General features: G+C 39.4%; 1 protein-coding gene across 2 annotated transcripts in view; it reads left to right on the forward strand.

Annotated features, from left to right (window-relative positions):
* The window catches only part of LOC136348114 (adenosine receptor A2b-like), a 61,379-nt gene that overhangs the window by 19,160 nt on the left and 15,482 nt on the right, over positions 1–26,737 (forward strand). The window contains exons 2-3 of one of the 2 annotated variants that reach the window (XM_066298711.1): positions 14,598–15,123; positions 15,190–15,243. In XM_066298711.1, coding sequence (XP_066154808.1) covers positions 14,672–15,123; positions 15,190–15,243 — 506 coding nt within the window. In that variant the 5' untranslated portion in view covers positions 14,598–14,671. Of the gene's footprint in view, positions 1–14,597; positions 15,244–26,737 lie in introns of both variants that reach the window. The other variant, XM_066298710.1, reaches the window with a different exon arrangement.

A 26,737-nucleotide genomic window follows, 5' to 3' on the forward strand; every position in this document is an offset into this window, starting at 1 on the left:
AAACAAAGTTGAATGAACCGACTTACCACATTCTTCATTTAAGTTTTTTATAGGAATATATATATATAGTTAATTTTTTAAAGGGATGGAGAAGCCAGTTCGAACGAGCACCAAAAACGGCTACATTCCTTATCGGGGTGATATAAAATTTTAACGTTTTTTTTTGAAAATTTCAAAGTTCTGCATCTAATAATTTAATTCCTTTTCTGTTTGATTTGCGGTCCACTAAATGGCTCATAATGGTAATAACGGCATAACTGTTTTTCAGTTTTCGCGGGCAGATTTGCAAGATTTTCCTGAATCACGGGGACGAAACTCAATCGCGGACGTGTCGATTAATCCACTCGATTTTCAAACTCATATCAGAAATTTCTTTTCTGGACTCTAGAAATGTTTTTAAGTAGGAAACCCTCTTTAAAATTATTTTTTCCACTCGCAGAAAACACCAATAAGTGACGTTTCAAATCAGTTTGTTCAACCAAATGACCAGCCTCGAGGCTCAGATCCTAAATTGACGTTCACAAAATATCGAGGAATTATCCTCAATTTCGCGTCTTTAATAATTCAGGCTCAAAGCAGTATGTACACGTTAGCATTGTTGACATGACCAATGTCAGGAAATGGCCTTCCCATCTATTATTAAACATCTAACAAACGACACATAACTGGTATGCTATGCTTTAATACACCTCCGGAATCTCCGGAGACGCGCATTGTTGGAGCCAACGCTCGTCCGGCAAATTGAAATGCTTTATCACAAGGGACACACTATTTCGCTGAAGTACGGCTAAAGTTTATGAGGGAAATAAATCGTAAATGGAACTAAGTTTACATATTGTAGAGCAGATGGGATTTCATTTGAGTCGTTTGAATTTTTGCTGAAAGCTTTCTTGACTAGTGTTTCTTGACGAAAAGGCGAAGGACTTTTCCATTACTCTAAGGGCGTTTGCCGCGGTTTTCGGTGTTTACAGCCTAACTTCCCGAAAAAGAATGTCGCCTCGTTTGGGGAAAAAGAATTTTTGTAATGGGCGACCTTCACTTTAGGCGTCTCGAAAACCGACTGCACATTTCGACTGAATGAAACCTGTTGCTGAAGCCGAAAAACACTCATATATTCAAAATAAAAAAAGTTACTCGTCTGAACTAGTTTGTTCGAACTTTTTCCAAATAATTTTCTCTGTTATCGCAAATGATCAAACGTTTCTTGAATTTCCTCATCTTTCAACTTTCATATAATACGGGAGGGAAACTCGAAATCCTTCTTTTCGAAGAAAATTCTTTTCTTTTTCACAATTCCCAATGCTGAAATCATCACTTTTCAACAGCTTTCAAAACCTGTCATTCTGGGCCTAATTATTCTGCCTCGTTAACTTTAATGAAACACGTTACTCAAGCTAAAAATGTCTCTTGACAAAAAATGGCAATTTCTTTTGTTCAATTTTTCTGTCTGTTGAACCCTGATAACTACCCTTTCGGTTTCAAATATACTCACGTTGCTATTTTAATAAAAATACCCTGTTGAAGCTGAAAAAGCTCTATTTTTTTATTCTGTATGATACTCTGATGATCTTTATTTTTTAAATCTGAACACGTAAGAGTAATTAGTAATAATGTATTTTTCCTACTTTATTCCTCAATTTCCTAATTTTCAACTATGAATAACACGTATGCCCTGTTCGCTTGTCAATCATAAACAGGTAGTACCTTTAGTCCAAACATACCCTCGAATAAAATACATTGTTCAAAGATGAAAAAAAAAATTAATTTTCGACAAAAAATATCACTACCATGAAATACGGTTTTCAAGATCAAAATAGCCTTAACTTGCATCTAAAAAATACACTCACTTTTCAACTGGATATTAATTTACATGAAATCTTTATAACTCTGTAAAATATCCTCACAGAACATAGTATTTTGTATTTTATAAAAATCTTCACATTAAAATTCACACCACTAATGGTGATGGCAAATACCATTCCGCCTGCTGAGACACCCTCATTCTCGAACTTCCGAGGACTATGATATCCTGAGGAAACCAACTGTCGACTTTAATTCCATTAAAACTGAATTTTCACATCAAAAATACTTCACTTTTTCCAGAAAAAGCTTGCGCCTTGCAAAGTTTGTACGTTGGAATTCCTTCATTTTTGAAGTCTGAAAATTTTGTAATTTCCAAACGTTTACCACATTCCACAGTTTATTCTATCACTTTGGAAATTTTGCAATTCTCCAATGGCTAACCAAAGTTCTACAATTACAGAGTTTTTAGGCAAATATTTGTCAAACATAAACACGTGAAAGATCGCTAAACATCAAATGGCCCCGTCGTGCAAGCATTAAGTTTAATTAACTGTACTTGCCACGTGTTTAAAAATGATTCAATATATTATCAGCTGAAAGGGCCCAATTTCATAATATCAAATTCAACATGTTTCTTTCACGAGATAGAAGATACATAGCTAAAAGTTAGTAAAGCTTTGTGTATACACGTGAACTTACCTAAATGCTGGAAAACAAGCTCGCTCTTGATTACTCAATTTAAGGCACTCATTTGCGATAATATGAATAATTCATTGAGTTATTTCTCGTAAATAACGTAAAATTCTGCACTCCGGCTATTTCAGAGTTATTTCACCCCAACTGCGTTTTGACGCAGTTTCATACGGAAATACCGAGTGTTGTACCTGAATACCTTTCAGGGCAAGAAACTTTATGAAATTCAGAAAGGGCAGAATTACACTCTACACGTGTTGAGAAGGAGCAGCCTTTATTAGTAGTTATAAATATGTAAATTTCACCGAAAGGCTGAATTGATGGGGCATTGGAAGGCGTTCTTAAATTTTATCAGCAGACTTGAAGTGAGCCCAAATGCCTCCACTAAGTTATCGCGATGCAATGAGTCGGATTCGAGGTGTATTGACTCCCAAAATGAGGAATTTTGGTAACGAGAGAGGAACCAGCTTCTGTGAATTGTGAACGCATAAACTGTAAGGCGTATTATTTTCGCAACCTTCGGTTAAAGGCGTGTGAGTCAGATACCCTCAAGTTATGTAAGCAGATTTGAAGTAAGCTTAAATGCTGCCACGAAATCATCCCGATTCAATCAGCTGTAATTTAGATGTATTGACCCCAAGGGAGACAATGTTTTGCAGTAAGTTTAAATGACTTCCAGTAATCTATCTGGATTAAATCGGCAGAAATTTAGGCATGTTGCTCTGAAATAGACATCAAATGGATGCCGAGATTATCCTTTTAGCGGACACGCTTCGCTTACACGTGTCACGAAAACCTCTAGGAATTTAATGAAACACGTTTTTACGTCAGCTGCCTTACACATTGACACAACAAATTTAGTGCAATTATTTCATAACGCAATAGCTTTAAAAATTGCATTAAAACCTATAGCACGCCACAACGTACTTTTCGCCACTGAGACAATACATAATCCTTTTCGAAAGCACATATTTTATTTGCCGGAACTAATAAAATCGCCGCCTCTGGTGAAAATAAAATGGCGCCATAAAGTCACACTTTATGGCGTTTTGAGGCTTCATGACAACGGGCCAACATAACGGTGAGATATTGTCTATAAAACATTTTCCAGTAATTCTTCTTTTTCCCCAATTTAACTTTAAGGAATGAATCGATTGGTTCCACCAAGTTATCGAACCCTTAACGGGAGGAAGAATTCTACCCCCCCCCCCTCTCCCCCCTCTCTCCCCCCTCCCTCCTCGGAACGACAAGCCGTGATGCCTGTTAGGACTTGCGACGTGTTGTTCTATCATGGGCCATAGTTATTTTATCTACCAGTTAAAATGTTCAAAGTGAGTTCGAGAAACTGATGTTACGCCCATGCCTTTGGGTAATACTGGTGGAATTCCCAGCGCTTAACGCCCATCTTCGGCCGAGGGAAGTTATTTTATGATTGGGATTTCCAGCGCTATTCTTTGACGGACTAAAATTGCGAACCTAAATTGAAGGTACCGCCCAACGAATACAAGGGCCGGGCTCCTATAAAAGCCCAGCGAGCATGCCCCTAAGCGCTACGCTTTAACGCGACAAGGTAGCCTAGAAGCCGCTAATGGGTCTTATCAGAAGTACGTCGATGGGTGTTGCACCTCCCTATCAGTACTTGAGGAGGGTGCGATACTGAAGACGCTCTCTTTTCCTCCTTACTTCATTACGGACACGTGCGCGCTAGACTCCTCTCATCAACATCCTTTAAATAACGAATCTTTCGATATTGTACAGTTGTTAATGTCACTAATAAATCTTTGTTAAATTAAGAAGGTTTAGTCTCTCTTATACGCGAAAACAGTGTCTCTGAGACTGCGAACTCAGGGTGGTCCTTCCTAATCGATCAATCCAGTCAACGATCTAAGCAGTTCACGGTTATCGTATCGAAAGGGGTGAATCGACCCAAACACGTACACGCGCAAAATTAGGGACCTAACGATGCCATCTTCACTCGTGGTGTGGCCAACGTCACAGCGGATGCTTCACAGTTGAATCAGTGCTACAAACGCGCACTTCTTCTTGGAGATGGTTTAATGAAGAACGTGTAAAACGGGGTTTTATTGCCCCATTTGCAGGTGCTGCCTTTATGTTGGCCGTGAGTGAATATTCGCCCATGTCCCGTTTTGCCTGAAAATTGGCCAGAGCAGATTTGTCAAGGGAATTGGGCAATTTAGTATTTGCGTCAGGTAGGACGACATACAAAGCGGTTATTTGGTTATTTATTGTTTATGGGATTCAATGCTTTGTGGATTAATCGAAACGTTTTGCGGAAGGTTTAATTGTGGAATAAAATTTTAAAGTAGCGCAGAGGCGCGCAACCTCCCCAAATTACAAATTGGAACAAGCGACTCCTCACGGCCCTCCCTATTCCGAGTATTTGATCGTTTCCATCCTCGAGGTGGTTTCAGCCAACAGACGAGAGGCTCCTTACCCATTCATATTCGTCCCTTCCCAAATCCTTGAAAATAGTAAGAAAATAGCAATTTCTAAATTTTGGGCCTCGCTACTCATACAGAGTCGAAGCAAATGCTCACGAAATGTACATTTTTCGATTCAGAAAAAATTGATGTTCTATTTTCAAATGTCAATATACAGGGGGTCTTGGATCAAAGCGCGAACATTTCGTCGCTTAAGCTCTGGGGTTGTTCGGACATGGGGCCCCGCTTGGATGAAATAATTTACTTTGGAAGGACCCTTCAAATGGACAATTATGAAATTTGGTGCAGTAACGTTTTCGATCGCAACAATTCAGACATAAAAAAAGAAAAACATACGCGTTTGCTATTTTCGTTAGCAGAATCTACGGTTAAAATATTTGCACTTTGTTTTGGGACATCCTGTATATGACGTCTTATAAAAATGTCGGTGATCCGACGCCCACCGAATTTGCTCGGCAGCGTCGGGAGATAATGCACATAACATTAGACAAATTCCGAATTTGTTTTTTTCTGCAACTTACTAGTAAAGCTGAGGGGGTCGTTCTGTTCCCTGAGCTGCTTCTTATCGCTGGTGAGGTAATTACCTATACCTATTGATCGATCGGATACGAAGCTGATACCCCTCTAGCCTCTAACTTTTTTAGGGCAGAAAGCTCAACCTAAAGCAAGTTTTTCTAACCAAAACCAACCAATTTTATAGTTATTCTGATGGAGCCAGTCGACGTCCCACAGGAGATAATTTGAATAATTAGTCTTCGAAAATTAATATCTAAAATCAATAGCTCAATCGAATTATATACGCGATTGTTCCCGAAAACCGCTCTATGACTGAGGTCAAAACACTTAACACCGAGTGCTAACCTCGACTAACCCAAACTAAAGAAGTCAGACGTAGTTTCCCGTTTAATGCAGACACTTTAAACAACTCTTAAACACCCTCCCTATAAAGCGAATAAACTAATAAATTTTCAAATAACACATCAACATCCCTTAAGAATTTTATCGGAATAATTCAGTCTGAGACTTGATTCGACGTCGGAAAATATAATTTTATTACGTGCTTAAAGGAAACGAATCCTTTTCAGTATAAAGTGAGTATTAAATTATAATGATTAAGTGTAAAAAAAACATCCAAACTCAGACTTTCGTACGTCTCAGAGTTGAAACGTCTTGCTAAATATTCCATGGAGTTGTGAAGTTACTGCGGAATCACTGAGAGCATTCTAAGAACGTGAAGTTTTATTGTTCGAAATTTTTACCACGTTATGGGTTTCCATGAATATGCATGTAAATATATATATACAGTGGTGGCCATAAGTATGGAATATTATTTTAATTTGATAAAATATTTATTAAAAAGTATTAATCAAAAATTACACAAATGCTTGAAGGACTCTAATTAATTTCCTATAATTATAACATTAAATTAAAATTTCTAATTGAAAAACTTTTTAGAAAAATGAAAATGAAAAATTACTCTTGGACCAAAATATGGGATATTTTTTATATAATGGTGTGGAGCCAGCCATCTTAAGTAAACTCAATATTTTCTGGCACACCCGTTGGCATCCAGGCCGGCCCGACATCGACGCTGCGTTGAATCAATTAGATTCTGGCACGTTGAGGAAGAAATGTTTTTCCATTCTTCTTGTGTGACCCCCCACAATTCCTCAGTATTTGACACGCGTCATTGTCTAATTTTTCGTTTCAAGTGGTCCCACAGATGTTCGATGGGACTTAAATCAGGAGATCGTGCAGGCCGTTCTAAAACATCTATCTGCTTTCCAATAAACCAATTTTTAATCAACCGCGAAGAATGGTTAGGACCATTATCCAGTTGGAACCGCCATACCAGTGGCACATCTTCCTCGGCAAACGGAAGCATATGCTGCTCTAGGATATTTTTGTATAAAAACTCGATCCATTACTCCATCGATTTTGACTGATAGGTCAACTCGGGATCTCGAAAAAGGTTCCCACACCACTAAACTCTGACCGCCATGTTTAACAGTGGGCTTCTGGTACTTGGGATCAAATCTCTTCCCTATTGGTCGCCGAACATAAGTTTGTCCATCCGAATCAAACAGTTTGATTTTGGTTTCGTCACTGAAGAGGACGGTATTCCGTTTTTCGGGTGTCCAAAGCAGATGTGAGCGTGCAAACTTAATTCTGGCCTTCCGGATTCTTTTTGGAAATTAATGGTTTCTTCACTGCTGATCGTCCAAACAATCCAGCGTCACATAGACGACTCCTCACAGTACGATCACTAATTTCCATACCTCTATTAGTTGCAACTTCTTCCTTTATTAAGCACGATGGTTTTTCGGGATCTTTGGAGGATATAATTTTAATACGTTGGTCTGTTGTTTCTCTGGGACGTCCTGTTTTCGGACGTTTTTATACGGCGTTGAATACCCTAAACTTCCCCAAAATTTCCGATACACCCACCCCTGGCTCGCATTAAATGTCTTTGCGATGTCCTTCTGATTGGCTCCGTTATTCGACATCACCACTATTCGTGATCGAAGATCTTCCGAAAGACACTTTTTTTTTTTTTAACCATTTCGGCTTTAAATTTTATCGATCTGTAACACTCGATACCGAACACTAAATGCAAAATAAATTTAGATCTATGATATTCCACACTTTTGTCCATCTAAAAAGATTTGTTTATCGGTGAAATTTTTGATAGCAACATTCTACAAATACTGCATGGTCTAAAATGTAGAATTGACCTATCCCAATTTAAATATGCCAGAATGGAAGAAAAACAGTAAAGGCCCTTTAGCTGAATAAAGTTTCAAAAAACATTCCATACTTATGGCCACCACTGTATATATGTGTATATATATATATATTTACATAAGCTCCTACCACACACTGAGTGTTCGGAAGCACATTCTGTTTCCTATCGGGCAGATCTCGCACGGAACCTTCCAAGAACAACCCACAAATCCAACAAAGGTCCTGATAAGCCCACGCGGTTATATAGGCTGATTTAATAAAACCGATACAGGGGTATTGTGTTTTATAGCTGAATAACATTACCGGCTCGAGCGGATACATCATTGAGAACAATTGCTGGTTACCCAGGAAACTAGCACTAGAATATTCTTATCTGTTCGTTATGCCTGTGGTTTTAGTTCACTATGGAGTATATGAGTTCCTAACATAGAGGTGCAGCTGCAAGCGTACGAGCAGCTACTGTGGGGAGAGATAATCCGGGATGCCTCTAAGTAGCATATCTTGCGCTTTGTTATTGAAATAGGTTTTATAGACTTTCACTGCATTGTTGGCACAGTAAGAAAATAAAAAATGTATTTATAATAGAGCTTTGGAAATAACGAGGTCCTTACAGTTTCCGAACAATTGTTCTGCTTTTTATTCGGAATCGATTCCAACCCACTTGCAGGAGTTATAATGTCTGCAGTCGACAAAAGGACCGATAAGCCGAACTTAAGGGTTGTTAGGGCTTGTGTACGGCATAAATGCTACTTAAATTGCCGTCTATTTTGGGAGTTTTTAATGGAAATCGGAAAAATAAGTGCGAGCTTAATTATTAGGCAGAAACGAAACGTCGAAAGCTGCTATTATTTTACGTCGTCAGTTTCTATACATATTATTCCACAGCGGCATATAATTAAACGGGAGGTCTATATTGAATTTGGCAAAATCGATCATTTCAGTGGGCGGTAAAAAGCGAATTGTCACGGCTTTTATTTCGTGAAATAACCACTGTTATTTTGCTGTCGCGAAATCAAAGAAAATTAAATATGATGTAAATTAAATTGACTCAGGCCCTTATGTTGCACGTGCAGGATATTACAATGCAGTTGCACACGACCGGTCGGATCAGTGTTTGCCTTCCCTCTTCGCCGTAGATTATTCGCGTTTTTGTATTGCGAGCGAAAGTCCCTTTGGACGAACGAAGATAGTGAAATTCAATTTCAAAATGAGCGATATTAAAAATCAGTAGCACAAAAAAAATGAATGCGAATTTTCAGTAAAAAGTACGTCCCGAAAGAGATTTAATGCGTTAAATTTACGTGATTTTTTAATCGCTTTTTATTGCGCCGCCGAACCGGCTTCGTTCATCGCACGGGCGAGACGAAGGGGGAATTTCCAAAATTCGTCAAGGGAGAGAATGTTTTCAGGCGGGTCGGTAAAAGTGATTTTCGTCCCCGCGCAGAAAACGTCAGGTAATTTTCGCGGAACCAAGCGGTCGCCCGACAGTGCCACCATCTTCCCCGTTTCTCGTGTAGTTGCAACGTTCGTTCAGTGACAATTCTGTGGTGGTACTTTCGCTGAAAGCTGATAGAACGCTTGCGCCAACGAGTGGAACGTCAAACGAAGGGCAAAGCTGACGTGAAGGGCCACTCTCCGGTCCGGCCGAAGGACCAAAATGTCTTGACCGGTTCGAGGTGATCGAAATGCATGTTGGTGCTGGGTCCGGTGCACGGAGCCGCGAGTGTTTGAAGCTTCTCGTGGACGGAAATGAGGCGCTTCTGCGAAATGGCCGTCAAGACAATTATGAAGTGCATGTTTCACGGTAGAACCACTCCGAATTCGCGGTTTCAGAGATGCTGTGCTGTCAGTAAAATAACCAACAACCTTCCCTAATTTAGTTCAGCTTTGTTAGGGCTCAAAGAAAGATTTACGAAGTAAACAACAAAAAGGGGGCTAAGGCGGCAAGGGGCCAGCACGCGGTGCAAGCGGCGCATTTCGTACGCTGATCCACCTCTAATAATTCACAAATCGCAACACTTTTCCAAATTTAATATAATTAATTACTCGTAATTTAATGATGATATAAAAATATAATACAGGGTGCCCCAAAATGAGGGAGTCAACGCGTAACCACCACACATTGCTTGGTCAAATATACATCAATTTATGGTGCCATACAGGGTGGTCCACTTTTTCGCTGCAGGACTTTAACAATCGGCAGAAATACTTATTTTAAGAAAAAAATTTCGTAATTCATCATGTTTTATAGATACAGTGCGTTGAAAACGTAAATACACTTTCGATTAGTTTTAGTAACACTCTAAGCTCTGAAGATATTTAAACCAAATTTGGTGTGCGGCATCGCACCGTACACCGTCTTATTCAGTAATAATCTCACGGTCTACGCGCGACCAGTGCCGGAGTCGTGGGTTTTTTCCACCGTAAAATTCAATAAACTCCTAATACGGTTTTGTCCAAAATTAAATTTCATTTCGTCCCTAAATGACTGATTCATTTTCTACGAAAAACGTCCCCCGAGATTCCTTCGTATCTGGCTCTATTGCGTAATGAATTTGTATTTTTTTTAAATTAAATAGAACATAATTTTAATTAAACGTGAAAAACGGCTACAAAAATTCACGTAATTTAAAGTGGGTGGTCCAAATATGAACCATTTTGTTGCACACGTAATTCACACTGACTGCTATAGATCGGAGGGCACCAATTAAGTTATGATTTCTCAATTCAGTTCGCGCATCTTTAATGAGATTCATAATTAAACTCTTGTTTCTACAGCAATTTAATATACTTGTTACTTTAAAAATCCCCAAACAAAAAAGCCCAACGAAGTTGGGTCGGGGGAACGCGGAAGACAACAGCCCCTTCGTCTAATCCATCTTTCCGGGAAGTTATGGTCATTTTTTTTTCTAAAAAAGTTTCATAATTTTGTTTAAAACTCACAATAGTCCTCCCATCTAATAAAAAAAAAAAAAATTATGAAAAACATTTTTTTTTTAATTTGACAAATCAATTTAAAATCCTGATTTGAGAAACTTACAGAAGCAAATGTTCAAAAGGATGCGCTTTCTGCTCCAAACAACCTATTACGAAGAGAACTAATGTGATGTGATGGTGCGCCATCTTGTCGCACCCACATAACCTGGACGTTCTGCCAGAGGAATATTTTCCAATAATGTTGGAAGAGATATTAATTGAGAAATGTGTGTTGATATTGTTATTAAGCGTTGCATCAAAAAAGTATGGTCCAACTAAATAATCACCTATCACATCACACATTTAACGACCAACGATGTTGGGATCATACAATCTGCACGCATCTGGGATTTTCTGCATCCCAGTGACGCGTATTGCGACGATTCGTGTGTCGTACGTTCGATACTGCCGTCAAAGGTAAAAGAAATGTTTCGAATTGTTATTATTTAATATTAAAACTTGCAAATTTGAACACGAATGGTCAGTCGTTCCGTAAACATTTCACTAGTATTAGGAGAGTGTTAATGAAATTACGGGCGTGCTCCTGAGCTCTGCTCAACTAAAAAATGTATGAGGCACGTAAACGTGAGGCCTAGGAGTGGAAAGATCTGACAATTATTTAATCACTTTAATGTGCGGAATCTAAAAATGCAAAAATTTACCGAATGTTCCATTCGAAATAAGGAAGCTGACACGGACTTCTGGCACAGCCTGGAGCAGTAAAAACGGCAAAGCCCTACCGCGTAATGCGTTTCGTCAAACCAGTCAATTTGTCCTTAAAACGTTCCTGAGTATCGCTAACCAGAGCGGAGACAACGCCTCCTAATGGAGTCACTGCGACACCCTGTATGTGCACTGACCTCTTTCGTTCTAATGAAATGGAAGAATGTGGCGAACAAATATATGAAATTTAAAGACACAGACGTGTCAATACAACCTAATTTTAGCTGTGGTTATCGATCGGATTTCGTCTGGAGAATTCTGATATGTGCATAAAGAACACCCTTTAACCGGATTAACTTATGACTCTGTGGCCGGCCTATGGATTAACTGTGCGGAGCTAACAATGTAAATGATATCACGTAAGTAACGTAATATTAGCAAATGTTGCGTCCGAAGTGTTTAAAATTAATACTGTGCAGAATATCATTACCACATTATTGCAAATTTTACAATGGTTTGCGCGAGTTGCAGAAAGTTAATAAATTGGGAACGTTAATTTAATGGAATTTAACATTGGGTCAGATTAAATTTTATGCACGTTTTTTCCTTAAAAACCTCAAGACGTCCGCACTGCCCCATGGGCCTGAGAGCAGAAATTAATGTGAGCAAAGCTCTTTTTTATCGCATTTAAAAACAATTTTTCATAATATGTACTTATACGTTTCGCATAATCAATCATTAAGGACGTTATATAAAATAACCAGCTCCTCGATACAGCTGTTTAAACGAGATATTGAATTTTGCTCGTACGAAGAGAATAATTTATAGCGTCCTTCAACATTGACCTACAGTATTACATCCATCGGAGACTCGGGTTTATTTCTGTCATGCACCGGCTACAACAGGAATTTATCCTGCACACACAGCCGGAATATAAAATTTTCCGTTAAAAAGGAAATTACGAAAATCACGGTATTGCAAAACTCCCCGCCTTCATCGCCCCGACTAATTTCGCTTACAGGTGAGGTACCCCGAGGATGAAATTCTTCTGATTCGGGACCGAGCACCCGCATTCGAAATGACAAACAATACGAATAGTTAAATTTTATCTTCCCTAAAAGCTTATCGCATACTCAAGTGAATTTATTCCAAATGGTAGGTACACTCTCCATTTGGAAAACACAAAAGCGCATAAAGCTGACTGGCACATACATATTGCATAACTTCCGCGTTCGATTGCGGAAAATCTTGAGACACAGCAATAAACACTTTGTTTCATAAGAATGTTGATAAAGCGGAAACCGGAGCTCATTCAAAGTCTCCGGGACAAAAATGCATTTGAAATAAATACCGAAATTTAATGAAACGCCCAGAAAATTAGTCTAGTTTCCTCCAAAAAGTGTTCACCTTCGTACGTGCTGTTAGTTCTGACCCACAAACAAAGATATTTTTAGCTTAAGAGAAAACTGGCCATGAAGGTTGTATCAGACAATGGAGGAAACACTCCACATGAAATTAAAGTTTATTTTCCTGTCGTCGGTGGAAAAAGGACATATAAAATCCATTTGTTGTTTTATTCATACCCCGATTGGCCCGCAAACATGAGGGTGTTTTTATAGTTGAAGGCATAAAGAAGCTTCCGAAATAAATTTTGCGTCTTTCGTTTATAGTGATTTTGCTTGCTGAGACATCGAGTATTTTTAGACTCGGCTGCAACGAAAGAAACCCACGATTAGATCGTTTTGCGAGAGAAACCTAGGGAATCACGAAATCATCATTTTTCCATTAATTCGGAACTTCGGCTCGTCGACGTACAAATCCACAGTCCGGGAGAGATACTGGGTGGGTCTGTGTGAACTGTACCAACTAATTTTGAAGCGACTGCCAAAATCAAGTCATTCAAGCGTCACTTTTTCCAAAGATTAAATATGATTCATAAACTTTTTTAACGTCAGCAGAAATGCTCGAGTGGGAAATTGCTGTCAAAATACGCTCCGAAGCAGCTAGTTCGAACGTGAACGGTCCGAACGTTGAGAATATGACAGCAACAACGACGTGACTTTGCTGTTAAAATAATATGACAATGCATTGGTAATATAATATATATTTCCAGATTCCGGCCAAATAGATCTCTGATCTTAAGTCAGTTAAAACGATCAAAATAAATTCGTAATATGCCTTCAACCCTCTAACGAAGACAGATCGGAATCCTGCAGGATGAGGGCTCAAAGACAACTCTTGGGTCGCCACAACTTGAGGGCGAGGAAGAGACGCGCAAGCCGAAGAAACGGTAAGGAAACTAAATGAGACGAAGAAAGAGGTAGATTTCCACGATGTCGCTAAACCTCACCGAGACAAACTACTTAAAATTAAATTCAAGAAGAAAGAAAATCGAGAACCTTTAGGGGACGGAACAGGAAGCTGATTCAAGTCAGAAGCCGAAAATTTTTATGATTTCAGGGTAGATGCTGACACCGTCACTGACTGTGTCACGTTATATTCGCATTGTGCAGTAAAAAGCGGGCCTGAACAGGATAACCCTGAGTACAAAAGAACGTGGCTGAATCAGAGATGCAGAAGGCCGCTGAAGGTTCGCTCGATGAAGAACAAATAAAATTAGATGAGGTTCGAGTTGAAGATATGGAAAATCTGCTCGGACTTTTTGGAAGAAGTACAACGAGCTCCTCAACAAGTTCCAAACCGCGAAGACAAAACAGCCTGCAGAGAAGAGAGCAAGAAAAGAAGACAGAGATGAAAAAGCGAGAATACTCTACGTGTTAAGTTGTTTAATGTTGCATACGTACATCATATATATTTATTTATTTATTTTTATTTAGAGTTTCGAAAGATTTTTGATAGCTCGAAAATCAAATGATCCTTCTGCTGAATATCCAAATAGAGAAAGAGAGGATTTCGGACGAGAGGAGGTTGTTGCAGTCTTCGAGGAGTAATATTTCAATTTGCACGCAGAAAATTATTAGCTTACTTACTTATAATCATAGCTATACGGTAGTGATGTTTTGACAGTCGCGTTAAATGAACCTTCATTAGATAATGCTAAAATTTTGTGAGATTCTTGAACAATTTAGAAATCCACCTGGATTGCGCTTATCACCAATGGCCGTCACAATGAGCCTAATTAAGTATCAGAATACTAAAGTTTTCCATTTTTTAATATTATACTGTTAAAATCTCTACCTTCAATCAAGTCCTTCGTACTCTTATACCAACCTAACCCGTCGGTTTTTTTTCTAGGCTACAATCAACACTCGCTCACTCAGTCAACAATTCCACCCATCACCACCCAAACCAACCTCAATGAATACCCAATGGACGACCTGCTGTTCAACTACAGTCAGTTGGCCTTCATCGGAAACAAACACGCGGACTTCGTCACGGACAACCTTTCCGAGGTCAACATCAGTAGGTCGGTCACCAGACTGACCTCCCCGCTAGCAGTCACCATTGTGGTGCTCTTGGCCTTTTTACTGTCCCCAATGATCCTCATCGGCAACTCGCTAGTGCTGGTGGCAATGTACCGGTTCAAACGATTACGGACGCCTAGCAACTACTTAGTGATGTCGCTAGCGACTAGCGATTTGGGCGTGGGCATGTTTATGCCCGTAGGCTTTTATTTAGAACTTAACGGTGCCAATACGTTCCCAGGGTCTCAAGTGTGCTTGTTTAGTTACGGGGTGGTGATCAGTTTGTGTTGCGTGTCGGTTCTAGTGATGGTGGCGATCGCGGTGGATAGGTTCACATCACTAGCGCGGCCTTTGAGGTACAATAATTTAATTACGCACTCTGCAGTGGAGAGGTACATTGTGATCTTTTGGATTTATTCCAGTATGGTGGGGTTCAGTCCATTGGCCTATGCCGTTTATGTCGGACCTAAGAAGAGGTGGGTTCGGAACAACTTATTTTAAACGTTTTGAATCTTTAAGATATTATACAGCGTGTTCAAGATCGAATACATTTGCGTGTTAATCTCGAAATGTTATCAACACTCCTCTTTTGGACTTTGGCTGCACTTTGCAGCTCCACTATTTTCAAGTGTTAATTTGATATTTTGAATGAATTACCAAATACAAACACGTAGTTTATATGCATAGAGGTAAATTTGCATTGCTCACTTTGAACCATAACTTCTCTGCATATTCCTCTATTTGGCACATATAGCCTTTGATAATTTGTAGTTATTTCATAGCTCTAGCTTCTGGAGGGTTAAAGCTAGACAAAAAGACTAACGTCAGGTGTGTAATGCATCCATAAATATTACGATATACGGCGCTTGTGAAAGGTGTTGCAATCCGTTCATACCTTTCGTTCATACCATCGCAAACCTGATATTTTTAAAAAGTGCTTGAACACCAGAAATTTTATTTTAAAAAGGGCATTGGAGACCATATTTACCTTTTATCATCTTTTCCCATTCTCTTTCAAAGTGAAATAAAAACGGGTAATCCATTCGACAAGCAAAGATTCAAACTTTGAACCTCTTAAAGATACGGACTTCGTTCGGTTTTCTTAAGGAAACTGTAGTTCCAATTCTAGTCCTCCATATACTGCCGTATACCTCATTAAATTACCTTTCATTTGATATGCTACAATAGTGCCTTTGTATTTGAAAATAAAAGCTGGTAGGGGTAGCTGAATAGGGGTGAAAAGTTTTGACATCTAAAACAATGCATCAAATGCCTTTTAAAAATAAAATCATACGTGTTCGAGCATTTTTTAAAATGTCGGGTTTAGGAAAGCAACAAATGTGTTGCATTACTTTTTACAAGCGCTGTATATCTGCTTCGGTCTGGAAGATCAGGAGCGTGACGAGAGGTATTTTTTAAAGAAATATTATTAAAATTTACATTAGGCCGTAAACTTAGCTTTAAAGGTTTCCCGTTAGATGGCGTAATTAGTCGGTCTCGTATCGGGGAAGCCCAACGTTTGATTCATTTGAAAGGGCCCGTCTTCAGCCATCGCCTCAGTGCACGCGAATCCAGCATAGCGGCAACAATAAATATTTTTATAGCTTGAATAATGTCTAATTTTAAGCCTTCGAGACGCAGTTCGCGGGAAATCATCCTTTTTTGCTCTCACCTCAAGAAAAGGGCCGTCGAGGGCCATATTTTGCTGCTGGGGGCTTACGCCGACCATGCGCCGTCCGTTCATACCACAGAATTCTGGCATGGACGATTCAAATTCGGTGATTTTGATGTGGAAGATAAAAAGCGTCCCGGACAACCGAAAAAGTTTACGGATGATTAATTGGAAGCATTACTGCACATCGACCGAAGCCAATGTTGGCAACAACGTTTGAAAGCGATTAGAATGGTCCTGAAGCAAGAAATTTGACTGCTTCACGGGTTGAAACCGCAAGACATTGAACTCCATTTTGTCATGTGTGAGCAAGAAATAACGGTGCAATCTAGGGCAACCGTCAACTTCGATAGTAAACCTCAATATACACGGATCGAAGGTAACGCTCTGTATTTGGTGGGATCAGCGAGGCGTAGTGTTTTATGAGCTGCTAAAACAAGGTGAAACCATTACGGGGGATCGCTACCGGTGTCAACCCATCAAATTGAAGCATTGAAAATAAAGCATTGCGAGAGAAACGGCCTGAATGGGTCGATTGTCGCGAAAAGCCGATTTTCCAACGTGATAATGCCCGTCCCCATGTGGCAATTTCCGTCAAGAACTACCTGGCAAATGTCGGCTGGGACGTCCCGCCGTACTCTTCAGATGTTGCGCTGTCCGAGTACCACTTGGTTCGGTCAGTGGCACACGACTGGAGCAGCAACTTCGGACATATCGTATGGTTTGATTCCTGTTATGCCTCAAAAGACGAGTCCTTTTTTCGCCGCGGAGTCCGTCTTTTGCCAGAAAGAAAAGTTCTGGAAAATATTTTGAAAAAACTAGTCGTGCCGTTCTTTCTCAAAAAACAACGGTTTTTTTCTCAAAAAAAGCTTTAAAACTAAGTCTGCTACCTAATAGTATAATGTCAAAATTAATTTCAAATTTTAGGAAATTAATACGGATTAAAAGGACATCATACGCTAATGAATTAGGGCCGCGTTAAAATCATGAAAGTTCCTCCAGAAACCTGGAAGAGGCCCTGACTTAATTAAATAGCATAAAAATGAATTTCCTACTTTCATACCCAAAGCAAATTGGTATCGATTAAGAATTTCGAACACGCCATTCGATCATGGGCGCTTGCGAAATATAAATTTTCCTCAAAAAATGCAGAAAAACCCTAAAATTCAAATTGAAGGCGACAGAAGGATCATAAATATAATTATCAGGATTAGTTCAAGGCTTATGAGAAACAATTAAATATTCAATGGAAATAGATTTCTACTGAAAATAAAACAAACGACGTTGGATTGTGGGCACTTGAAGAACGTGAAGTTTCGTAAAAAATTCAAAACAAACCTTGAAATTTCAGTGCAAATTATTAAAAATTCAAATCTTGTTCCAACGGTCCCCGCATTCGAAAAACTATTGAACTACTATAAAAACGCTGAAGACGCGCTCATGTTACGGAGGATCAACGATTTGAGTTCCTGCACGAATTCAAACGTTTTCAAATTCCTCCATGAAGAGATCAGAGGGATCGTACGGGCAATGTCAATTAAAATAATTCAGGTATTTTCTTTGGGTGATTTGATATCCTGAGGGTCCGTTTTCGGGAGCAGATATTTACAGTTCTCCAATAAAAAAAGAAAAAAAAAAAAAAAGAAAAAAAAAAGCGGCGAATTAAGGAGCATTTCAAAGCGGTTTCAGGTGAAATGAGAAACTTCTGATTTAGCCTGATTTTAAATCCTTCGACGAAACTGAAATTGTCCTCTATTTTTGTCCTCGCGCCCTACGCGGAGCTTTATTCAGTTATATTTATTGAATTTGGTCCGCCCTTTTCCATGTTTTTACCACGAGAATAATGATGTTTGCACAAGTCGCGTTTAGGTTAGCAACGCAATGGGCGAAAGAACAAACAAGACTACTAAATGCTGCAACTCAAACAGCACGCCAATGCGCTATGGGCTATTTGAGCGCAAAAAACGTTCTCTTGTAAATTCCAGAATTTTTTTCGCTTTAGTTCCAGAGAGTCAGGGGCGTGCCTAAGGAACGTACAGCGATCAAACTAGCCTCGCAACGGATCGTCAAAGGAAAAATCACAATTATTCACAGGGAATTGTTTATGTATCGTGAGTTATTCGGTGGTGGAGCAACGTCCGGTAATCCATTGAGTTCGTGAAATTAACTGTGATGATGGACGTGACTCTAAATCTGCAAATTTCAATGCACTGAAAGATTGGCCTCAAGTGAAAACGTGCTGAGATACATCGAAATTTCTTTCATCTAATTCTTCGAATTTTCGAATTCGAAAAAAGCATTGTGAAGGTTCAGATGCATTTCGAGGCACTTATCACGTGCGGAAAAGTGAAGCATTTCCGCACAATTTCGCTCTACAGGCCGTTTCAATTTAGCGACAAAATTAAAAATATACAGTTATCGTGCCTTCCACGTCTCTGAATTATTTAATTAAGTCAGATGAATGATGGATGGGAAATTCTTAAGTTGCTGCAATTCGGATGCCATTCGAGAGAATCTTTATGCGATAGTGCATTGCCGTACGTTAATCCTTCGTTGGTTGGGAAGTACGAGCAAGGAAAACAGTTTCCGCCACGTCTTAACAATTAATATTTTCGTTATTTGCGCCATCTGTTCCCGGTTTTTTTTTTTTTTTTTAATTTATGCCTCAAGTTTTTTAGCGAATGCGAATGGTAAAAGAACATACGCCATGGTGTTCATCGCATGTTACACCAAACATTTCCATCCGCCTTCAGCAAAGGATTTACGTACTTGGTCCTTGTTTTTGTTAACTCGTAATTTATTTGATTCATGCAAAATGCAAAATAACAATAAAGCCAGCTTCTCTGTTATTCCAGATCGGAATGTATGGGGCGGGAAAGTAAAAGGCAATAAACGAGCTATAGAAATGGCGTTTTGGCTATAATATTTATGGCTCTATTTTCCATACGGATGCGACGTTTTTTAAAATAATTTTGCTGTCACTTTCGAAAAGCGGACAATTTAGGAAAATCTTCAGAACTGTCGTCGGGAACGCGAACTTCAAAGCTCAAGTGTTTCTCGTCTCGGCGTAAAAGTATTTCGGTTCCCTCACGGGAATATCCCACCGAGCTTTCACTTTCGGGAATTTGATCAAATAATAAATCGATTTTAATTATGCCTCTTCAGCATTTTATCGTTTTTAAATTTAATATTTGATGTTAAAGCCGACGCTATGGCAGACGCTTCCTGGAAATAAACGGGCCTGGACTAATTTTCTAAATTGCGGAAATTACCTCTTAGTCACATCAAATAAACAAAATACAAACAGCCTGACAACGATGATGATTATGGTCTTCATTCTCGTGTTTAACTTACAGCTTTTCCATTACACCTTCTAGTGTCTTGTATCCGACAGTGTCACACATTTAATCTTGTAAGATTAAATGTCTGACGTATAAAAAAAAAATAACCTTCCTCTTGCCCACGACAATTCCCTTATTTATTGCTCCTTCTAAATTAAATTTCAGAACCTTGACCAACCTCACTTTATTAAAGCTGGAGGACATCCTTTGCAACTGAGTTGGGAACGCTGACTCCTTTTTATATTCCAAACGAGCTTCTGCTGCAGAAGCGTTATGATACTGAAGCGGATTAAACACGTTTTTTTTTCTTTTTTTTGTGATTTTATCTTAGACCCTGCGTAATATTTAAAAATTGTTTACCGAATATCTTTTAGGGCTTAAAAGGGTTACACCGCTAGCTTTCACCGTGGAAATTGCTTTTCAACGTGCCTTGAATATTTTTGATGTTGTCGTTTAGAGGCATTAAAAACGAAATTGCTTTGTATCCCATATTTCTTTCGGTATTACAGTGGGGCTCGCCCTGGAGAGAAATGAGGGTGTTCCCCAACTTACCTGTCATGTGACTGCTATACAAGGCCCGAAACAACTTTGTACGTCTTTGTTGGCAGCAAAAATACAATTCACATTACCGTTTACGGAACACTCGGGGAACGTTGAAGTGTGTGTGGGTATGTACAGGGTGTCCATTTCCACGGGGCTTCTGGGCGCGTTTGATTGGTTTCAACTCGATCTCAAAAAACAATCAATCGTGGGGACGCACGCGAGGCTGGTGAGGGTCAATTCTGAAGTTAGCGACGGCCCGGTGGGGTGTCCCAAAAAGCGGGGCGCCACAAAACGTTACGTTTTTAAACGGGACCACCCGCATTTTTTCCACGTGTCAGAAGCCTTTCTGGATCCTGTGGTAGGTCCTAGATTTTTTTTATCCTGGAGGGACAGTAACTCGGAGTTTTAAAAGAAATTTTAGACATTTGCAGTGCCCCATAAGAAAACTAACATCGCAGTTAGATTTTGATGACTTTTTGGTGGTTCCTCGTGTGAGATCACCTAAATAGGCGCGAACTCTCGTTTAGCCAAAAACACACTCAGGGTGTTCGCAAAAACGATTTTAATTGTCACTTTCTCAACTTGAATTTTCCCGATTTTTGCAAATAGGGTGGTGTGCCCTTTATGACGTAAGTCGAAAGTCCCAATCCTCCTCTCGTTACGATTAGCATTTTTTGAGCAAATTTCAATAATTTAATGGTGTGTTCAATGGCGTTCTCAAGCAATATTTAATACTTTCTCTGTTCGGACGAAGTGTCCAATTTGTTTGTTTTTTAGAAATTACGAAAAACTTCATTTAATGTATTATTTCCCACGTTCAAAATTTTCATCTTTATCCAGCTACCTCCGCTAACTTTTAATTTTCAATTAGAAAGGTACCCATCATAGTATATCAAATGAAAGGTAATTCAATGAAGGATACAACGGGACACTCACAACTAAAATTGGCTCTACGGTTTCCTTCAGAAATAAAATTATTAGATACAAAATAAAGTAACTCACTATTACATCAAATAAAATTGAAATTCCTGCACAATATGCTCAAATTGGACTCCAGTAACAATTTGGCAGGGACTCGATCGTGCCTCGAACTCTATTATGAAGTTATCCAGTGTTCCATCCATTATTAATTCTAATTCTGTTCGAATTCTAAGACGTAAATCATTTAAATCTTTTGGTCTATTTCTGTAAATGGAACTTTTTAAGTGACCCCGCAAAAGAAATCAATGGACGTAAGATCTGGAGGTTGTGGCGGCCATTCTACTGCACCTCTTCCGCTGGCCCATCTCCTAGGGGAAATCTGAGAGGGATACCCTCTGAGATCCATAGTATAATGGAGCGGTGCACCATCTTGCTGGAACCAAATATTGTTGGTTACCTGTACCCGCTGCCTTGGTACCTGTTGTTGTTGAAAAAACGTGCCCTTACGGGTCTGACAAAAAACAGTCCTACTAATAAATTTCTGCCAAAAAGCTATTAACGGATGAGAAGTAACAGATGAGCATTTAACACACTTCATATGTTTTCTTATTGTCCTCCGCAATGATTTGCTTATTGATGTCGATTGTAAATAACTATCGTCCAAGCCTCTGTGAACAACCAAGCCTGGCATTAAGGTAGGGGACAGATTAGGTTGCATTTGACCTTATCGCACTCACGAAATTTTTGAGTAGCTTCCGGTCTTGTGCTATCGGACGACGCAAATGTACTATGTCCACGTGACATTATTCCTGACCAATATCACGCTCTTCAGCAGTTATGGATTTAAATAATCCAGACCGCGCCTCTTCCGTTTCCATTCGAAACTCGCATGTTTGAAATTAATTATATAAATATTAGGGATGTGGCTTAGCCTGCAATATCCCAATTCATCTATATCAATATAAACTAAATTCAAGACGAAACTTTAACAAGGGAACGTTAGCTTGAGAGAAACTGGAGAGAGTAAATTGTGGCAAATGTTTGTCCAACACGTCCAGATTAAAGAGATTAATTCGGACAGCGTAATACATTAAAGCACGTGTCTTCACCGATTCGTGCTAACGACTTCAGGGACTTGGAGATTTCCGAAAATGTATTACCCATCTCGTTTTCGGGATTTGCTTTAAACCGCACGGTTTCTTTGGCGTCTAGTTGGAGGTTTGTTAATGTAACACCAATTCTACTTACACTAAAATCGATTAGGGCCCCACCATCTTTAGACCCTATTTAGAATTCTCTATTTTATTTCGTGGAAATAACGGCTCAGACACCGGTAGGGATTGTCGGATTGGGTGGAATTGGAATAAAACTGAGGACGATAATTGTCCTTTGCTAAGAGCTTGGGCGAACTCATCCGGTAATGTGCGCTGACCAATCTGTCACCGTCTTCAGATGAGTAGAAAAGCGGAAATAAACGGTAAATTGCATGAAAGGTGAACGTGTGAAATATGTGAAACTCTCCGAAATTTCTCTTTTAAATCGCGGATGACGAACGAAAGCTTTTTAAATACGTCAGTTTGCCACGCCCTTTTAGTTCTAACTAATGTCATGCAGGTTCCTTAATGATTTTGACTTTTTCAGTCCGAGATTTAGTCTATTCCCGTAAATAAGCTTTGAATCTTTATCTCGTAAATTTTCTTGATCACCTGGACACGTTGCCGCAGTTCGTTGCCAACAGTACCAGCACTATACGAGGTGAGTCTCAGAAATCTCAACATTTGAAGAAAAACAAAATTGAAAAATTTCGGTACAGCTTCAGGTGTGTCTGGTGTTCCTTCACTTTCACTAGAAGTAGCGCATTTGGGGGAAATGATTTAAGCTAATCATAACAATTTCCTCATTTTCCTGACGTTGGACACTTTTGAAAACACTAATGTCGAAGCTTCTTTTCACACGCTAATGTCAAATGTCAAAGGGCACAAAGAAGTATTTTCTTCATGTTCCTTCCAGAGAAGTATTATGAGAATACTCCCAGGAGTCCCCCACTGAACACTTGAAGGAAAAAAAGGGAAATAATACATTATTTCTCAACATAGTTTCCATTGAAATTGACGCACTTTTTCTAGCTTCCATACCCTGTTTATGGTAACAAGCTTCGAATGGTTCAAAATAGGCGTCAACTTCGGATTCCACCTTTTTATTACCGGCGAATCTCTTTCCACGGAGCTATTTTTCCAAGTTTGAAAATAGAAAATAACCCGATGGGGCAAAATCTGGCAAATAAGGTGGGCGGGGGAAGAGTCCGAAATCAAGATGATTGCTTTTGGCCATTGCGATGACGGAAGTGTGGACTGGTCCATTGTATTGATGGAACAAGATTCTTTTTTTCGCCAAATGCGGTCGCTTTTTCCTGATTTCTTCACTCAAAAATTGCCATAAATTCGTATAATATTTTCCATTTATCATTTTTTCCCTTATGGCGGCAGTCAATGAAAATTATATCACGTGCATCCTAAAAAACTGACGTCATTACCCTTTCTGCAGACGGAACAGTTTTCGCCTTCTCTGCAGCCGATTATCCCCTTCGTGTCCATTGCTTCCACGGCTCTTGTGTCGCTGAAATGATGGACCCGTGTTGCACCTTGGTGTTCTGTTGGCCGAATAGCGAGAGGTGCGTTGAAGGCCGCCTACTCACCAAAAATCTCGGAATTTCTGTAATCCCAACCTGTTTCCGTCCAGAATTGTCCTGTGCTATATAATCATCGAAATCGACAGGTGTCCGTGGACCGTCCTGCTAGTTGTTGTATCCCGCTGATATTCCTTTGTTTCGTTAATTTTTTTTTCTATATTGTAGAGTCTCGCTGTATAGAGAATTTTGGTTCTGTCCTCGCCTTTCTAGTACCGCTCTATTATTCAAATCAGTAATTCATCTTGTAAGGCACGTTTTGTCCTTTCTTTTTCTTTTGCCATTGCAAAAACGGCGTTGCTGCAGCGGTCCGATTTCATTTTGTTCTCCAACGTCCTGTTGATCAGGGATTCTGGAGTTAAGAATTCCACCCACGTGATTAGCTTTTCCCTTTGTTCTTGGAAAGTTGAGCACTGGAATATGCAATGTTCCGCGCTGTTCCTACAATCCGTTCTCGTTTTTGTTAAGCGGTGTGTGAAGTGTTTAAAGCTTCCATGATCGCCGAATGCCTGTGTTATACAATTACTTAAGCATTTGTGGCGGTATGAAGTCCACAGTTCCGAGTCAGGGATTAATTGCTTAGTCCACTGACCCTTATCCTCCAGATTCCTCCAACGTTCTCACCATTCCTGAATGGTCGTTTTTCTTTGTGTCTTTTCTGATTTCATTTATTATCCGCGGGAATTGCTTTAATTCATTTCTTTTCTCACACTCTACCTTCCATGAATATTAAAAAAAATATATAAAATTAAAAAAAATATATATTTTTTTCTTGGTTCTTGAATAATTTTCTGTACTTTCTGAAATGTCTTTTGTGTGTTATTTTTCATATAGTCTTCTGTCTTTTCTCGTCTCGCCTGCCTTTATTTTTATAATTAGTTCGTAGATCGACCTTTTCTGCCCTAAGAGCTGGGCTAAAGCAACTTTCGCTGCTTGTGCGAGCAGTTGCACCTTTTCGCCATTATCGTGTAAATTTTATATGTTTAAGGCGAATTGCTCATTATTTCTTTTATTCTTCATCAGTACGCCTCTCACACCAACAGGCTGTTGGGCAGGTGGAATTACGCAATATTCTCAGTTAAAACTGAGAGTAACATTTTTGCTTCAGTAAGGGCTCGGAAAAAGACTCTTGTTAACAAAACTTAGGAAAAAAAAGAGTACAAAAACGAAAACAGACAGGAAGCTCAAATCTACGAGAGGCGAGGATTAGATAATCTGCCGCATAGGCATGAGGGCTTGGCTCAAAGGCGTATCTCGGTTGCTCATTTAGTGCTGGAGAGCGGCTTCTGTTCAGAATCACCGACCGACTGAACTTCTTCCTTCTTTCCTGACATGGCCGTAATGTATATTTTCAGTGACCCCGCTTCGTTCTTTAATTCCGATTTATTTCGACTTCGATTTTTCCCTTTACTTCTCAGTTTTCCTTCTGACTTGTTAGTAAGGTTGCAATGTTTTTTTTTTGTGATGTTTCGTCCGCATTTGGCGTTTAATTATTGTCTTTGTTCCCGGAATTTCTTGCATTCGCATAAACAATGCTCCCAGGTGTCGATTTCTCCACAGTATCAATAGTAGTCCTCGGTCTGCTTGCCGTTGCTTTTCAGATACGTGTCGAATGCAATATATCCGGTCATTGCTTGGGTGACATAGTGGTCTTTTTAGCTTATTTTCGTTCTACTCTTTTTTCCTTGGTTCTGTTATCAAAGCTGAAACTCTGAGACCTCTAAAGGATAGATATTCACATCGGAAAAGTCTAGCGATATTTTTATAAATAGATTAAAGTGCTTCTGAGGTTAGAAAATAAAGTTATACAGGTATAGTGTCAGAAAGCGGTCAGTATACAAAAAAACTAAAGTTCTGTCTATATATAAATTATACTGCTTTATTCACAAGTTAATATAATTAATATTAATACTACTACTAACAAATACGATTAAAAATGCTCTTTTTTAATTTAAAACAAAAAAAAACATTCTCAGTAACCAAAAAAAGATCTAAATAAACCTAAAAAAAAGCTAAATAGCTCCCCGAACCAAAAGGTACCGCGAATATTGGCCATATGTGGCGGAACTTTCCGTTAAGGTATGTCCCGCACATGTTCCATTAGATTCCGATCTGGTGATTAAACTGGTCATGGACCCGTGATGATTCTTTCGTTGGTCAATTAGGCATGGATCTGATAAGATGATTAATGTCCTCTTAGGGGACCTCATTCAAGGTTAACTGCACATCATGACATAGCGCCGTTAGGGTTTGTGGGGGACGGGGTAAATTATTCCACCTACAATATCCCGAACATATTCAATAGGTGAGAGATCTGGAGATGGACGTGGCCAAGGTAGCAAGTTGACTGCATTTTGTTGAGAAACGTCTATAGTCACTCTAACCACACGTGGTCGCGCATTGTCTTTATGGATTAACAAGAGTTTCCAGTTAAGGCACGAGATGAGATTCCAGGACTTCTTGGAAGTATCCTAGGGCTGTCATACTGCGTCTAATGAAAAGTATAGGTGACCTGCTACCACATGCAATAGCACCCCGAACCATTACTCCAACAGTCCAATGGACATGGTCCTATATTGTAAAACTGAGGATTCAGTCTTTCACCGCATGTTCTTCTTCCTCTTGCCCGACCTCATGCATACTCGCACAGAATCTGGACTCGTTACCAAATACGATATTATTCCATTCCAGATTCTAATGTATTTGTTCTCTGCACCGCTGTAGCTGATTTTGATGATGATTTAAGGTGAAGGTAACACAAAATGGGGATGGTAGGAAATCAGTCCAAAACTTCTTATCCGAACCTG

Source organism: Euwallacea fornicatus, chromosome 31 (assembly GCF_040115645.1).
Source record: "Euwallacea fornicatus isolate EFF26 chromosome 31, ASM4011564v1, whole genome shotgun sequence".
In the NCBI taxonomy this organism is placed as follows: Eukaryota; Metazoa; Arthropoda; class Insecta; order Coleoptera; family Curculionidae; genus Euwallacea; species Euwallacea fornicatus.